Here is a 13,978-nt window from a genome sequence, read left to right as displayed (position 1 = left end):
TAGGTGCAGATATTAATGAGGATGCTAATAGCCACGAAGAAGTGAAAAGACGGCTCATTGCAGCAAACAGGAGCTACTATGGACTATTACCATTGTTCAAATCAAAACTATTATCAAGGAAATCCAAAGTAACATTATATAAAGTTCTAGTCAGACCAATAGCTTTGTATGCAAGCAGTACTTGGGCGACGACAAAGTCAGATGAAAAAAAGTTAGAAGTATTTGAGAGAAAGATATTGAGAAAGATATTTGGCCCAAACAAAAACAATGAAGGAGAATATGAAATACGTAGCAATAAAAATTTAGAGGAATTATATAACGAACCAATATTACTGGGATCTTGAAAAGCGCACGAATAGGATGGGCTGGGCATGTATGGAGATCAAAAGGACTAATCGGACAAATAACCGCATGGAAACCAAACGCAAAGAGGCCCAGAGGACGTCCTAGACAGAGATGGGCTGATAGAATAAAAGAAGACCTAAAGATGTTGGGAGTAAGGAATGCTGAAGAAACGGCACAAAACAGAGAAGAATGGAGACAGTATGTTGTTGCGGCAATGGACCTAAAAGGCCTGTAAAAAGCCAAAGAAGAAGAAGAAGAAGAAAATAAGAAAATTGTTCTTGTCCTGCACAATCCACAGAAAAAAGAAAGAATATTGGAAAATAATAGAAAATGAATTTAATAATAATGCAGTCTCTGGATCTACTGAGTGCTTCAGACCATCCACTGTTCTGAAATGTAAATTTGAGAACATGATGAGAAGAGCTCAGAAGAAACAAAGTTTTAATAAAGCTTCATTTACAAGCACAGGGGGTGGCACTTCAAAAATTGTTGAAATGACTGCAATTGATGAGAGAATTTTATCTCAAATTGGTAGAAGAGGTACTGGATTCATTCAAGATAAAAGTTGGTGTAGTGACATAGGTAGGTAAATAGCAAAGAGTAGCAATAACTAGCGAAAAAGTTGTTTTTATTTACCTTTTTGTATTAATTAACTAATTAAAGAATCTATAGTAATTACTAATTACCAAGTTTTTTTTTAATTGATTTATAAAATAATAACCAGATTGAATTAAAATCTTATTATTATTTAAAGCTTCTATCTAGTACCTAAAATTTATTTTGTTTTGTGTGTGTTAAGAGACCATCCTTTTTGTAATCAATGAACTGATGAATATTTGATTTTTTAGTTGGAGGTAGTCATATGTCAGAAATAGAAGAAATTGAAGATGGCCCAAAAGAAAAAAATATTGATATGACTGAGTCAGATATCCTAGTAGTAGGCCCAGAAGACTGTTACCAAGAATATTTCCCTGAAAATGGTATAATATTTTTATTACCTTGGTATAATATTTTAATCATATATTAATTATAACAAATTAAACTATAGAGCACCAAGTTTTATTCGATTATACAGAGAAAGATATGGGCAATAAAATTGAAAATCAAAGTTTTACTGGTGATAATTTATCTGCAGCATCTGGTATTACTCTATTATTGTAATTATATTTTAATATAAATACTGACTTGTACACATCTATTTTAGTATCTTGGGCTAAGTATACACCATCAATGTTGAAGCAACCTAAAGCAAATGCTTTATGTACAACCAATCAAAATACTAATGCTAATGATGAAGGTTGGTGATTGTATTACTATATTATAAGTAATTTGAATGAAATGTACTTTCTTTATGTAATTGTTTGTAATATCCATAGGTCACACCAAAAAACGTAAACAATTACAAGATAAATTGACATTATGGGCTAAGAATAAAGTGACCTTAACAAACCAGCGAAGTGAACTTGAAAAATGTCAATTGGAATTTCAACAAGAACTTTGGAAGAAGAAATTGCAAACAGAAGACTTACTTAAAAAAGAAATAGAAAATAGAATACAATTTGCAGCAGAAGAACATGCTGCTAAAATGGCAAAGTTTCAGGCAGAAACAGAATTATTAAAAATACAAAAAACTGTTATATTGAAAGATGCTTTATTATAATTTAGTTCAATCAAAATTATATTTTTTTAAATTTATCAGTTAGTATAATTTTTTGTTATTTTATAGGTATTATATTGTTTTTAAGTTTATTGCTTTAAAATTATATAATATTGGTATGTAAGCTAGACTGAAATTTAATTTAGCCTCTAATTGTTTAAATGTTTAAATACTATTTTATTATGTTATATTATATTGTTATTAGATAAATTATTTTAAAATATTATATTATGTTGATATATAGACTAAATACTGAACTTTATTGGCGCCAGAATTTTAAGACATAATTTTATATATTCTAGTGAGTTTATTTCATCTTCATTAAGAAAGTATGAAATAGCGTACCTGGTACCTTTAACCTAAATTCACCAATATAGGTAGGTATTAAGTAGTTGGATACTAGGATAGTAGTAAGTACTGTTGGTCACTTACTTGTGTTAATGTATAAATTACTTTTGCACATCCCATGATTGCACTAAATTAGTAATTTCCGCCACTGTAGGTATTTGTAGTTTTTTGTAATTTTTCTTCATTAATCGAACTAGTTTGAGAACCAAAGAATTAATTTTTCTAACACTCAGTTTGATATTTTAACGTGTTAAACTGGGCATAAAGTCATCATAGGTGGCTATAAAAGTATAAAGTAAAAAGTGTCGCCGTTATGGTTGTAGGTTGTTGTTGAGAATGTTGATACTAAACGTGAAATGAAATTTACACCAAAGACATTTATATTTATCTATTATATCTATATCAAAACGAAAATAGGCAATGCGGGTAGTGGGTACATACGCACACGCATACATACATAATATACAGTGAACAAAATGGGTCACGCAATTACAAGTCGCGTGGGAAACCCACTAATAGGTGAACACCGCTATTTTTAAACATTTTGAATCGTATCACTTTTATCGATAACGGAGTGAACAATGAAGATAGTCATCCTATTTATTATTTACGATTACGAAATAATATGCCCATCAAAAATAAATACACTACACTCGTGAACTGTATAAACTATAAAGTATAGCGTTCTGTGATCGTTGAATAATCGACGATTAAAAATATGAGAAAATCATCTGGCCATGGTCCGGTTTTTCGAAATCACATTTTACTTGTGTTTAAAAATTGTTTATACTCTAATAAAAAGATAGTTGAGGAACCATCTTTGTCTAGTGCTCCACGGTCACTACTAGTTAGCAGTATGAATAGTAAGTTAAATAATAGTAGTTAAAATATCTAGGCAGGCGATTAATATAATATACATAAGTCTTTAATTTAGTCTAATTTTTTAAATGTTTACTCAGTTTAAATACTTTTTTGTTATATTATATTTTGTAGTTTTTATTTATTTATAATTTATATACTTAATAGGTAATACATTTTATATATTTAATAATACTTAATAATATTTTATATATTTAATAATACTTAATAATATTGTATATATTTAATAATACTTAATAATATTTTATAAAATCAATTGTTGTTCTTATATTTTAATTATATTTATGTACTTAACTTATTTTGTATATATTTATTTTATTTTTATTCCATAGTAGAGAAGTAGTTTAAAAATCTTTTTCTATGTACTGATCTATTTCCCCCTTCATTGCCATTACCTAGTTGTGGATCAATTAACGTCAGACTAATTGAATGCTCCAATTCGTTTGTTACCTTAGGTTCATTATCGCCAAACTGTCTAGCTATGTTATGAAGAACTGCTGTTGCCACTATAATTGCTTGAACCGTGTTTAAGTTTTTTATATTTATACCGAGACTTAAAATCGGAAATCTGCGTTTCCAAACACCATAAGAGCGTTCTACAGGATTTCGTGTACGTATTTGTGACTCGTTAAATAGAGTTTCAACATGTGTAAGAGGATTTAATAGTGGTGTAATAACATAACGTTGAACAGCATAACCACTGTCAGCAACTAAAACGCAATCGTTAAATTCTCCGTCATCAAATCTGTTCTTAATGGTGGAGTTACGAAAAATGTTTGCATCATGCGTACTTCCCGGCCATCTTACAACAATATCTTGTATACGTAGCTGTGCATCACATATTGTTTGGACATTTATTGAGAAAAAATGCTTTCTGTTTCGAAATATTTCAGCATCATCTCCACCAGGAGACCTAATTTTAATGTGTGTACAGTCTATAGCGCCAACACATGATGGAAATTTTGCTATATTATAGAAATCTTGTCGAACCTTTTGTATTTCTGAGTCATTCGAAGGAAAATAAATAAACTCTGATCGATGTTCGGCTAATGCTTCTGAAACAACCTTTATTATTTTTCCAGCAGTTGTTTTATGTATACCAGCGAAATCACCACAAGCAGCTATAAACGATCCAGTTGCTTAGTACCGTAATGTCACTAATAGTTTTTGACCCGGTGTCACTGCATTATTTCTACAAATTCATTAAATATAATATATTGCTAATCATTTTAAATAATGTATATTAATTATCAATAATAATCAAAAATAATTTGAGATCGAAACCGGTTTTCTAAAAATCTCGTTTTATTATTTATTAGCACCATAGGCATTAGGCGCAACCAACACCAAAAGCTTTAAAACCACGGTTAAAAGACTGTAACCCAAACTTAAGAACTTAAAACACCAATCTCAAAACTAGAAAATTTAGAAAATCGCTCATAACCAAAATCGAAACCAAAACTGCAGTTAAATGTTGAAAGGGTTTCGACAAAGGTGGGCAGATTAGTGAAAATAATTAACTGTAGCAAGTCAATTCAATTAAATTGCCTTTAGTTTGAAGTTGAAAATTGGCAAAATTATTAATTTAACTTGGTAAGTTTAAAGATAAGATAGATACTTAAAATTAGCTCAACTTAATTAATAAAAAGGTAAACATTGTTTTTATAGTACATCGTTATCAGAAACTAATCGGCGACATCCATACATAATTAAATATTAATAATTGAAGTTGAGCCGTAAAATAAATATTACGATTATCATACAAAAATAGTATAATGATCAAAATCGAAATAATTTGTTTTGTCTAAATTAAAATTAACTTAATTGTACAATAATGATAATTAACTAAAAATATTTAAGTTAAAACAATAAAAAAATTTACAGAATAAGTTATTAAGTTAATAATGATTAACTAGTTAAGTTAGGTAATGCCCACCTTTGGGTTTTGATCCTTAAAAATATACAAACCTATACCTATCAGTAGGTGATGCAATTTTAGTCTCTATGACATCGAGGATAAACTTCACGGTAGTTTTAGTCAAACGAAATCTTTGTAAAATTCGTTATCCCTCCACACCTGAAAATGATCTGGTCGATCACGAATAGTTTTTGCCTGTCGAGGGAAACCTATTATACAAGCAAGTTCAAATAAACTGCTATCTGAATCACTTTCATGATTATCATCGTAATCCAAAACATCCATGATGAGTGAATTAATAAAGTACAAAATATTAATTTAAATACAAATTTATTATTTATAAATAAAATATAATCAAAATTTCAAAAGAGTAAACACAAGAATACCTGAATACAAATTATCAAATAGATAATGTAAACATAATGATAAAAAAAAAGTAAACAAAAACTCAATCGCCAATCAAAAGCTTTAACGGGCTGTGGTATTATGTTAAACCGGCCGGCATCGGTCGATAAGTTAACGAAAACATAATCGACTCTTTTTTATCTTACGGACGTTTGTAATACAGGCTGGAACAGTTTACGGAGCGTTAAATCGTAACCGGCACGTAACCGATGATTGTAATACCGGGCCTAAATATATCAGTTAATCGTTTCTCAAGCTCGTTATTAGACCATGGGTACATAATCGTTTTTTTTATATTCGTTCTAGCTCATAACGTGTAGGTAATCATCAATAGAGTTGCGTGATATTTATTCCAAGGTGTATTTTAAATAAAACACATATATCGTGGATCATATATTAAACAGGCATGATCAAATCATAATATAATATATTAATTAATAAATATTGATTGTAGTCAAATCCAATGTATGATTTAATATAGTATTATTTATATAGTTAAATTCTGATATACTCAATATGATATTTTAGTTAAAAATATAATAATATGTTGGTATTGAAAATCGGGCATAGAATAGTTAATTTTACTTCATGGAAGGTTAGCAACTGATTAATAATATATATGTGGAATGGTAACACTGTTGGCGGTCAGGCCGGGTCGGGGCAGCGTGGTGACCCGTCGGGAGAGGACACTGATGTTGCGACGCCCGACGAGTTATAGACTATAGTGTGTTGTAATATAAGTTTAAATATATTGAGTCTAATGTGTTGTAATTTAAGTTTAAATATATTGAGTCTAAGACTATTATTAAGTTCGTCTAACGTCATTCTTTATATCCCACATTTTGGGGGCCTGTCCGGGATAGTAATCGAATCGTTATTCTGAATTGTGTAGCCTGGACGAATAGACTCGTGCCGATTGTTTTGTTCGTGAGTGCCGTTCGTATAGGTAATAGTGCGTGGTTCGGAATTCGCCGTGTGAAATAACTCGTGTAGTCGTGTGTTGGACTGTCGTACGACACGTACATGGTACGCCTTTGTTGTTTTGTGCGCGGGAAAAACGTGGTGTGTTGTAGATTGTTGTATATCGCTATTTACATAACCTCAAATTGTCGATTATCATCAGCGAAGTTTATCGTACTAGTACCGTGGTACCTGTATCAGCTGATGTGATTGTACGAGTTGTGATACACTGTTATCATTGATAAAACGCTAACCGTGATTACGGCTAATTGTTGTTTACGTATTGTGTGATCGTGAGAATTTCGGTTGCATAATGCCTCCTCGTAAACAGAAGGCAGCAGCCAGGAAGCAGTCGCCGAGCATTAGTAGTTTTCACCTCGAGACTGAAGCTCCAAATGGCAATACGATTAAATTCTGCGATGTCCAAGACGCATTGTCACCCTTTACGGGTGATGGTCATTGTTCAGTGGTGAAGTGGCTTAACGATTTCGAAGAAATGGCCTTGTTGTGTAGTTGGTCAGACCTACACAAGTTTATTTACTGTAAGCGCTTGCTCTCAGGAACGGCGCAGGCTTTTATTAGATCAGAAGATGGTTTAAGCTCATGGACGGTGTTACGCGCTCGGTTACTTAGTGAATTTCGTAGCCGGCTAACATCAGCAGATGTCCATCGATTGCTCTCCACCGATTTTAAGCAGCGAGACGAAACGTTGTTGCAATACCTGTATCGAATGCGCGAACTGGCAATGCAAGGAGGTGTCCCTGATGACGCGCTAATGGACTACATCATTTGTGGAATTCCAGATGCAATGGTTAACAAAAGTATGCTTTATGGTGCAACGTCCATCCCCGAATTCAAAATTAAACTGGAGTTGTATGCGAGGATGTGCGAAAGACGGAATGCCGAATCCAGGTATATGCCACCTGCCCCTGCAACTAATGTTCCGGCGGAAGTAAGATGTTACAATTGTGGTGATTGAGGACACCAGTCGCGAGAGTGTCCCGATGCGGGTAAAGGACCCAAATGCTTTGCCTGTCGAGGGTACGGGCATAAGTCGTTTGCTTGTCCCACCAAGTCTGATAACCAGCATGCAGGTGCTACTAGCCGCTCGAATAGACCCGCTGATGTCTATCAGGTCAACAGTTACAATACGAATGGTAGGATTGTAAAACCGGTGTATATCCTTGGCCAGGAGGCGTTGGCCCTTGTCGACACCGGATGCGATATACACCTGTGCCGAGAGTCATTTTTTAAAAAGTTGAGTGGCATACACAGCATCCCGAGTCGTACGCAGTTGAATGGACCAGCTAACGCGTACTTTCATACGGATCGTCGTTTCGAATGTAAACTAACCGTGGATGGAGAAAGCTACCAGGTTGATATGTATTCTGTGCCCGATGGTGCCATAGGGTATGATATTATTTTAGGTCGACCATTATTCCAGACTAACGCCGTGCTAAGGGTAAGCCCTCAGTCTGTTACCATTACTCATGCCAGTACCGCCCAGCAGTTAATGAACATCAACACTAATGTCGACGAGTTGGATGTAGGCGTGAGAACTCAATCGGTCGTGGTGCAGAAATTGGTCGATGCATACCGCCCAGTTCAAGGTGTTACTGCCCCAATGAAAACGGTCATTGTCCTACATGATGAGATTCCAGTATTCCAGCGACCCAGGAGATTGGCGCCGCGAGAAAAGATGGCAGTAGATAAGCAGATCCAGGAATGGTTATCCGAGGGTATCATCCAACCCAGTTGCTCGGAGTACGCCAGTCCCGTCGTGTTGGTCAAAAAGAAGGATGACACGCTTCGACTCTGTATTGATTTCCGCGAGTTAAATAAAAAAATTGTGAGGGACCGTTACCCGTTGCCGTTAATCGACGACCAGATTGACCGGCTACGAGGCGCAGTAGTTTTTTCGACACTAGATCTGCGAAACGGATTTTTTCATGTTCCAGTAGATGAGGCTAGTATCAAATACACCTCGTTTGTTGTACCCAACGGTCAGTATGAGTTCCTACTTACACCATTTGGACTATGTATATCACCACCCATGTTTCAGAGATATGTAAATTTCATTTTCCGTGACCTCATCCGGCTTGGCCACCTGTTAGCCTACATGGACGACCTGATTGTGGTAGCAGCGAATGTCGAGGAAGGTCTGGCGCGATTAAGGGTTGTGCTAAAGGTGGCAGCCGAAAATGGATTAGACATTAAGTGGTCCAAATGTCAATTTTTGAAGGATTTTATAGACTACTTGGGCTACCGTATCCGACACAATGAAGTGAGTCCATCAGAAACGAAGACAATCGCAGTGCAGAAGTTCCCACCACCAAGAACCGCAAAAGCCGTACAAAGCTTTCTAGGTCTCACCGGATACTTCCGTAGGTTTATATGCGGATATTCGCAAATTGCCTTACCACTAAGCAATTTGTTGAAGCAGGGAGTGCTATTTCATATGGGACCACCTCAGGAAGCAGCGGTGAATAATTTGAAGCAATGTCTATCAGCGTCGCCAGTACTCAAGATCTACAACCCCGAAGCTACCCGCACCGAGTTGCACACAGATGCCAGCCAGTTTGGATTTGGAGCTGTGTTGCTGCAGGTCGACGATAATGATGATGAACGATTGCATCCGATCTGTTATATGAGCAAGAAGACGTCCGAAGCTCAACAGAAGTTTCATAGCTATGAACTTGAGGTCCTAGCCATAGTGGAGGCGTTAAAGAAGTTTCGTGTATATATACTGGGCTTAAGGTTTAAGATAGTGACTGATTGTGCCGCCTTTACCAAGACTCTAGAAAAAAAGGAACTGGCCACTAGAGTTGCCCGATGGGCGTTACTGATTACCGAATACGACTACGTTATTGAACATAGGGCTGGCTCACGGATGCCTCACGTTGATTCTCTGAGCCGGTATCCCATGTGTATGGTAATCCACAGTGAATTTCTAGCACGACTAAGAGTTGCCCAGCAGGAAGATTCCCGAATACAACAGATGACTATCGATGATGTAACTTTCACAACAGTCGGAGGGCTGATATATGAGATTCGCAATGGCCAAAATTTACTGGTTGTTCCATGTAAGATGCAAAATGAAGTGATAAGGAATGCACACCATATTGGTCATTTTGGGATAATAAAGACTGAAGCCTTGATACAACGTGACTATTCCATCGCTGATTTAAGGAATAAAATTGGCAAGGTAATAAATAATTGTGTCACTTGTATACTTGCTAATCGGAAGCAAGGTAAAAAAGAAGGGTTCCTACACAGCATAGACAAGGGAGACACCCCTTTGTCCATGTGGCATATAGACTTCCTTGGTCCGCTGACACAAACACCGAAGGGATACCGACACATTCTAGCTGTAATCGATGGGTTCACCAAGTTCTGCTGGTTATTTCCTACCAGAAGTGTCACCGCTAAAGAAGTTATTGATAAGTTGGCAGTGATGGAAGCTACTTTTGGTAATCCGGAAACGCTAGTGTCGGATAGAGGGACTGCATTCACCTCAAAAGACTTTAGTAATTATTGTTCAGAACGGAAGATTCGTCACATTCTTATAACTACAGGTGTACCAAGGGCTAATGGGCAAGTGGAAAGACTGAATACTATCATTATAAATGTATTAGCCAAATTAAGTATGACTAAGCCTGATCAGTGGTACCGTCAGGTGCCAAAAGTGCAGATGGCATTGAATGGGTCATATCAGCGCTCCATAGGGATGACTCCGTTCAAATTAGTTTTTGGAGTAGAGATGAACCACCCAGAGTACCAGTCAATAAAAGAGGCAGTGCAGATAGAATATGTTAGGTGTCATGAGGAAGGTCAGGAAGAAAACAGACAGTTCGCAAAGAAACAGATACAGAAGGCGCAGATTCAACAGCAACGTGCGTTTAATAAGTTCAGAAAGGAAGCTGTCAATTACCAACTAGGGGATCTAGTCGCCATCAAGAGAACACAGTTCTTACCAAGTTCAAAGTTATGTAGAAAGTTTTTGGGACCTTATCAAATAATCGGACGCGAAGGTAATGAACGGTACAAGGTGCTTCGAGTCGGCATACATGAGGGACCTGAGCAAAGCTTTTCCTGCGCTGAGTATATGAAGCCGTGGTGTTCCATCGACCAGGATCAAGCTGAGGAGTCAGATGAGGAAGACACAGCTTCCGAGACGGACGCTGTTCAAGGTGGGAGAATGTGGAATGGTAACACTGTTGGCGGTCAGGCCGGGTCGGGGCAGCGTGGTGACCCGTCGGGAGAGGACACTGATGTTGCGACGCCCGACGAGTTATAGACTATAGTGTGTTGTAATATAAGTTTAAATATATTGAGTCTAATGTGTTGTAATTTAAGTTTAAATATATTGAGTCTAAGACTATTATTAAGTTCGTCTAACGTCATTCTGTATATCCCCTTTATATGAAAGATATAGTATATGTATATAAATATATAAAATATAATATACTTAAATGAAATAATATAACGTAAACTGAAGTGGAAAAATATATTTATTGTAGGTATTATCGAAGTGTACAACAATAATACTTTATTAAAGAAATGTGTATACATTTATTACAACTATTTTATTTATAACAACGTCTATAAAACTTATTATATAATCGTAAAAATCTTATGGTATAGGTATTCTATTACACTAAAAATATTGACAATGTTTAAATTATTATATATTTTTCTACTATCATCGTAATCCAATTTATCTTATATACTAGAGAAATATTTTTAATTAAACAGTTATTAATAATTTGTTCACATTGTTGAATAGTTAACAATGGATAACGCCATTTGAAATCTTTACAGAGTTTTCAGTATAAATGATATCATGGTAAAATGAACAACATGTACATCGATTAATATCTCCATATATACGGCCTTTTTCTTGAAAATTATTATCAATCAAATCTCCCATTAAATTAATCGTTTAACATAGTTAATGATGATGTCACTAACGTTTTGCAAAATTTGAATGCCATACTTTTATTTAGATGTAATAATCTTTGAATCTCGATTAACATATTGGAATTATATAAATGTAATAATCGATAATTTTGATTAGGTTTAGTTTCTTTAATATGCTCAGTTGATAATTTTAATTGTGTAAAGGATGTATATAATTTAAATATTGAGCCCCGTAATTAATAAACTGTTTTCGTAAGTATAGTAGTTTCATTTTTAAGACACATCTTGATAAAAGATTATATCGATTACATCATAGTCGTATATTATATTATTCTGTAAAGTTACCATGTCGAACTCCTCCCCTGATTGCCTCTTCGATCTTTTATCAGCACTATGTTCAGTTCTCATCTTGTTTTCTGCTCGCCTCTTCACCATTTGTAATATCTATATTATATTAACTGTAAGTCTGCCTTGGTAGGTCTTACTAGTGTAATATATAGTGAAGTATACTGAGGAATATACAACAACTGAACTGTCATTTTATAGCCAAATTTTCAACATTAAATATGTTTCTGGTTAAACCTATTAAATCGCAAACATCTATGTATTCTAAAATAAAATATAATATAGAGCGGTGTTTAAATGACACGACCATTAGCAATAATATAATGAGCAATGATGGAAATAAGTATTCTAATATTTAAATTATATATATAATAATAAGTCACGATGTATTATGAAAGATATAGTATATATAAATATATAAATATATAGAGTTAATATTATATAAAATATATACTTAAATGAAATAATATAACGTAAACTGAAGTGTAAAAATATATTTATTGTATTATCGAAGTGTGCAGCAATAATACTTTATTAAAGAAATGTGTATACATTTATTACAACTATTTTATTTATAACAATTTCTATAAAACTTATTATAATATAATCGTAAAATCTTATGGTATATTCTATTACCTGAAAATATTGACAATGTTAAGATTATTGGTATATATTTTTCTACTATCATCGAAATCCGATTTATCTTATATATTAGTCTTACTAGTGTAATATATTAGTGAAGTATACTGAGGAATATATAACAAATGAACTGACATTTTATAACCAAATTTTCAACATTAAATATGTTTCCAGTTAAACATTTATCTCATTGTCGATGATTATATTTGTATAGTCTATTAAGGACTCTACAATATATTAAAATATAATAAAATATAATAATATATAATTAGTTTAGGTAACGAAAAAATAACAATAATAATATAATTATATAACCTAACCACGATATATGTGTTTTATTTAAAATACACCTTGGAATAAATATCACGCAACTCTATTGATGATTACCTACACGTTATGAGCTAGAACGAATATAAAAAAAACGATTATGTACCCATGGTCTAATAACGAGCTTGAGAAACGATTAACTGATATATTTAGTAAACTACCTATGTGCATTAATTACATGATATATTAGAAATGATAGTCTAATATTGCTACCTATTGAAAACATATGAAATAAATTTCACGGTAAAATTATTCATATTATTTATTCACTACAAGTTGTATGGTGTATGGCGATATGTATTTAGTAATAATAACATTTTGAATTGCTAAAATATTTCATATCTACTTACCACGTTAAAATAAGATCAATCCAGTTAAAACAACTAGCTGGGCTGTTCAAACAATGATATATTATTGTAGGTATATTTATTTTAATTTATAAAGTAGAGTAATTTTGAGCATATCGTGTAATATAATACTATTAATACTATACTTAATATTATTTCAATAAATTAAAATATAATGAATCATCTATTATAATAATAGCTTATAATATTAGGTATGGGATAGTATATGATAATATTTTAAACTAAGAGATGAAATTTAACCATTTACTATAAAAATATTTCCATTTATTTTAAGTAGTTAAATATATAATGTTTTAATTTTTTTTACTATATCCATAGTATATATCAAGTAGACCTGTGTTTGTTATGCTTGCTGCGATTACATGTATATGGCTGGGGGGGGGGTAAAATAGAACGTTATTTTTTATTTATCATGCTTACTAAGTATGATAATGATTTTGATCATTATGCCTAATATAATTTAAAACGAAATAAAGAAAAAATATATAACAAGGGAAATGTGTTTGATGAGACGTACTGACTGGTTAGTGACACTTGTAGGACTAGTTGACTACCTATCGATTTGTGATATATTTTTAGTGGTGGTGACATTTTAAGCCATAGATTACTAAAATATTATTTAGTAATTTAATATGTTAAAGGATTGTTTCATATAATATTTTCAATTATTTTGGGAAACACTTAAAGCATTAAAATAATAGCTACTGGTGAGGTCTTACTAACTTTCTATTTCATAATAGTTATATAGCAAAGGATATCTAATGTATTATCACACATAAGTGTTAAGTATCGAGAATTTCAAACTGCTAAAACTTGCAGTTTACTTTAAACTGTGAAAATATTAAAAGACAGAATGATGTTCATTTG

The 13,978-nt window shown here is 33.4% G+C and overlaps 1 protein-coding gene and 1 pseudogene across 1 annotated transcript; one reads left to right on the top strand and one right to left on the bottom strand.

Annotated features, from left to right (window-relative positions):
• Window positions 1–811: 811 nt before the first annotated feature.
• LOC126555663 (uncharacterized) lies at window positions 812–2,427 on the top strand. Its single transcript, XM_050210567.1, has 5 exons — window positions 812–927; window positions 1,194–1,325; window positions 1,394–1,486; window positions 1,550–1,642; window positions 1,722–2,427. The coding sequence occupies exons 1-5, from the start codon at window positions 840–842 to the stop codon at window positions 2,003–2,005; spliced, it is 690 nt and encodes a 229-aa protein (XP_050066524.1). The 5' UTR covers window positions 812–839; the 3' UTR covers window positions 2,006–2,427.
• Window positions 2,428–3,500: 1,073 nt separating this feature from the next.
• On the bottom strand, window positions 3,501–5,785 carry LOC114131221 (putative nuclease HARBI1; annotated as a pseudogene).
• Window positions 5,786–13,978: the final 8,193 nt, after the last annotated feature.

The sequence above is a fragment of the Aphis gossypii genome, unplaced genomic scaffold (assembly GCF_020184175.1).
Source record: "Aphis gossypii isolate Hap1 unplaced genomic scaffold, ASM2018417v2 Contig00981, whole genome shotgun sequence".
NCBI classification, from domain to species: domain Eukaryota; kingdom Metazoa; phylum Arthropoda; class Insecta; order Hemiptera; family Aphididae; genus Aphis; species Aphis gossypii.
The sequence above is the reverse complement of the archived record's forward strand: the minus strand, read 5'-3'. Positions and strand labels throughout refer to the sequence as shown.